A 4467-nucleotide genomic window follows, 5' to 3' on the forward strand; every position below is an offset into this window, starting at 1 on the left:
GTGCGATGTTTGTTCCTGCAAAACAAATGAAATACACACATACCAATATATTGCAATGCAGAATATATTAGGATGCGATGTAAATGATGCAAAAATGATGATGTTTGGATGTCGGCGAGCCGTTATTTGAGATCGGGATGATGGGATACTTGATCTTGACTCAATTTGTTAGCCAGGTTGTGTACGGTTCTGCAACCGGCGAAGCATTTGAAAATTGTCTCTGCTTGTTGGGAGAGCTTTATCTATAGAGTGCATCTTCTCTTGTTGGGAGGGCATTGCACTGAGAAATTTCTCCGCTTGTTGTGAGAGCTTGATTTGTAGAGTGCGTCTCCGCTTGTTGTGAGAGCTTTGCACTGAAATGTAATCTCCTCTTGGGAGTGATTGATTAAAACCGTAATCATGCCTGAATTTTATGAGCAAAACATCAAAAGAATCAAAGTACTAGCAAATGAAATAAAAGCATGCCCAAGAGATACTCTTGACTGCGAAGCTAAGTTGCGGCCATCGGTTGGCAGAACGTCGGTGACGAGGTTTGTGACTGTATATTCTGGCATCTGTTGCGATCGAGCGGCGATGCGGATTGTTCTGTTGGCGAGATAAACAATTTGCTATATACAAGGCTGCGATTGGCGAAACTGACGTTCAATTTGTACAGGGTGCTCCGATCGATTGAGCTAACGGTTTGCTATATACAGGACTTCAATCAGTGAAGCCGATGACTTGTTTGTACAAGGTGCTCCGATTAGTTGAGCAGGCGGTTTGCTATGTACATATTTTTTGCGTATCAGCAATCTGACTCCGAGGTGCAAAGGATTCAAATATTAGCCGTAGTTGTACTAGAAGAATTCAAGTAAAGGAGAAAGAGAGATAATCTTAGGCAAGTGGCGGATCCATCATTTTCCCAGTGTGGTCTTAATGCTTCCTTACTCCCTGTTAACCCTGCACTCAAAGAAAAATTCTTTGTGGGGGCGGGGAAGTTGGTTTGTGTCAACCACAGTGTTGGTTTGCCCCAGCCTTTGACATGGTTGCACTGCGAAGTTCGGTAGGTGGAACAAATTACTATATTTTCAGAAAACATTTCGAAAATACATTGTTTATAAGTAATATGCCGTCGTTTCGGAGTATGACATGTTATGAAAATCTCTCCACACGCGAACATATTTTCTTGAAAACTTTATCCTATTAGTGTTGATCTTCCATGATGCTTCTTACAACGTGGCTGCTCGCCGTTGCGACTGCATCCTAATTCGAGCTAATGCATTACAAAGGTTTTCCTAAGGTTATGACCGAACCCTTTCAGGTTGCCTACGTATCCAAAATGGAATCAGGTCCGAACGTTGTTCATGGATCATGATAAAATATGATGAAGATGAGCGAGCATGACTCAGGCAGCCTACGTATCCAAATGGAATCAAGTCAAGACGTAGTTCAATTACAATAGATGCAAAATGATGAGATTAAGAATGAAAATGGCCGACTCTGAGACAGACTGTCTACGTATCCAAATGGAATCAGGCCAGAACGTAGTTCAATTATAAAAGACAAATGAATTCGATGAGGATTGCCTACGTATTCCTTTTTAGGGAAATCAAGTCGGCATAGTTCCGGAGAAATATACAAAAGTGATATTTAGTTTTTTTATTACAAAAGAGAAGGGGGAAGAGAAACCGAACCCTAAGAGGGTTGCCTACGTATCCCTCCGTGGGAAGTCAGGTTGAACGTAGTTCTGTTACATTAAAACCCAACTCGATTTGTCTTCAAACGTAGTATCTCTTGATTGCGTCTGAGTTGATGGACTTTGTGTTGATTCTTCCCCCTATTTCCGTGAATATTAGAGCTCCAACCGACAGTTTGGTGAGAACTTTCCTTTGGCTTCTTCTTGGTGGGGAAAGATTTTCTTCAAGACCAACTGCCCCGGTGCGAACTGGCAAGGCTTCCCTCTCTTGTTAAATGCATTGTCCATCCTGTTCTAATATAACTTACCATGGAATATTGCATCCATTCTCTTCTCGTCAATGAGCATAAGTTGTTCCTGCCTGACCCGTATCCACTTTGTGTCGTCCAATTTCGCCTCTTGAATCACCCTTAAAGATGGTATTTCGACCTCTACGGGTATTACAACTTCAGTTCTGTATATCAACATGTACGACGTTGCCCCAATGGATGTTCTCATGGTTGTCCGATAACCCAGTAAAGCAAAATATAGTTTCTTGTGCCATTGTCTGTGAATGTCCACTATATTGCACTGAATCCTCTTGATATTCTTGTTGGCTGCCTTGACTGCCCCATTCATTTGTGGTTTGTAGGCCATGGAATTGCGGTAGACGATTCTAAACTTCTCGCAGATTTCTCTCATGAGGTCACTGTTAAGGTTAGTGGCATTGTCGGTGATGATGGACTCCGGACAAAATCTGCTACTACTTTCTTTGTGACGGCCTTGTAAATAGACGCTTCGACCCATTTACTGAAATAGTCAATAGCTACCAAGATGAAGCGATGCTAGTTTGATGCGGAAGGCTCTATAGGTCCAATCAAATCCATGCCCCAAGCGTCGAACGGCCAGGGTGAACCCCTTACGTTTAACTCATTTGGAGGAACCCGAATAAAATCCCCATGAATCTGGAACTGGTGACATATCTGTACGTAGAGGATACCGTCGCTTTCCATAGTCATGCAAAGGTATCCAGCTCTCAAGATCTTCTTGGCTAATGTGAACCCATTTATGTGAGGTCCGCACGTTCCTGCATGTATTTCTTCCAATAAACTGGTTGCCTCTACAATGTCTACACATCTCAACTAACCTAAATCTAGGGTCCTCAAGATCTCAAGATCTTCTTGACTAATGTGAACCCATTTATGTGAGGTATGCACGTTCCTGCATGTATTTCTTCCAATAACCTGGTTGTCTCGGAAATGTCTACACATCTCAACAAATCTAAATCTAGGATCCTCCTATACAGGACTTCCCTGTTGAGGAAAATGTGGTTTCCTAGCCTCCTAAGGGCTCACTTTTGACCATTAGTAGCATTCTCCGGGTATTCTCTGGTTGCATGGAATTTCTTGATATTGTGATACCATGGTTTACCATCTGGTTCTCCATCTACATTGAAGCAATAGTCATGTTGATCCCTGATCTCTACCTCGATAGGGTCGATGTAGTTCTTGTCTAGATGTTGAATCATAGATGATAGGGTTGCAAGGGCGTCGACGAACTCGTTCTGAATCCTAAGTACGTGGTTGAACTCAATCTTCGTGAACTTCTTGCATAGATCCTTCATGCAGTGCAGGTACGGAAGTATCTTTAAATTCTTGTTGGACCATTCCCCTTGGACTTGGTGTATCAATATATCGGAATCTCCTATGACCAAAAGTTCTTTGACGTTCATTTCGACTGCCATTCTGATCCCAAGGATGCACACTTCGTATTCAGCCATATTATTGGTGCAAGGGAATCTTGTATTTGCCTATGCTTGATAGTGTTGTCCAGATTTCGAAATTAGGACTTCCCCAATTCCAACTCCTTTGAAGTTTGCCGCTCCATCGAAAAATATTCTCCATCCAGGTTATGATTCTGCAATATCTTCTCCAGCAAATAATACTTCCTCATCGGGAAAATACGTAGTAACTGTCTCGTAATCCCCATCCACCGGATTTTCTGTGAGGTGGTTGGCTAAAGTTTGACTTTTGATAGCCTTTTGAGTTATGTACACAATGTCAAATTTGCTGAGGAGGATTTACCCTTTAGCTAGATTTTCGGTAGGCATCGGCTTTTGGAAGATGTACTTGATCTGGTCGAGCCGAGATATCAGATGCGTAGTGTATTCTGACATATAATGCCTTAGTTTCTGGGCAATTCAAGTCAAAGTGCAACAAGTGTGTTCTATTAAAGTATACTTGGCCTTGCATGGCGTGAGCTTCTTACATAAGTAGTAGATGACTTGCTACTTTCTCCCAGTCTCGTCGTGATGTCCCAACACACAGCCGAAATGGTTATCCAAGACTGACAAACAAAGTAACAATGGCTTACCGGGTTCGGGGGGACCAGCACTAGTGGATTTGACAGATATTCTTTGACTCTGTCGAAGGCTTTTTGGAACTCTTCTATCCATTCTGTGGCAGCATCCTTTTTCTGCAACTTGAAAGTGGGTACACAGATTATCGTGGACTGGTCTATGAAGCGACTGATGAAATTTATTATACCTAGAAAACTCATTACATCTTTCTTACTTTTTAGTTGTGGCAATTCCTGAATGGCCTTGCTTTTTGATGGGTCCAGTTCTATCCTCTTCCTGCTTACAATGAAGCCCACCAAATTTCCAGCAGGGACTCCGAACGCGCATTTTGTCGGGTTCAATTTCAAACTATACCTTCATAGGCATTCAAAATATTGCCTCAAATTATCCAAGTGCTTTGAATTCTTTCAAGACTTTATGATGACGTCATCTACATACACTTCAATCTCCTTAT

The 4467-nt window shown here is 42.1% G+C and overlaps 1 protein-coding gene across 1 annotated transcript; it reads right to left on the reverse strand.

Annotated features, from left to right (window-relative positions):
• Positions 1–3005: 3005 nt before the first annotated feature.
• LOC142177193 (uncharacterized) lies at positions 3006–3434 on the reverse strand. Its single transcript, XM_075245659.1, has one exon. The coding sequence runs from the start codon at positions 3432–3434 to the stop codon at positions 3006–3008; it is 429 nt and encodes a 142-aa protein (XP_075101760.1).
• Positions 3435–4467: the final 1033 nt, after the last annotated feature.

The sequence above is a fragment of the Nicotiana tabacum genome, chromosome 23 (assembly GCF_000715075.1).
Source record: "Nicotiana tabacum cultivar K326 chromosome 23, ASM71507v2, whole genome shotgun sequence".
Classification (NCBI taxonomy): domain Eukaryota; kingdom Viridiplantae; phylum Streptophyta; class Magnoliopsida; order Solanales; family Solanaceae; genus Nicotiana; species Nicotiana tabacum.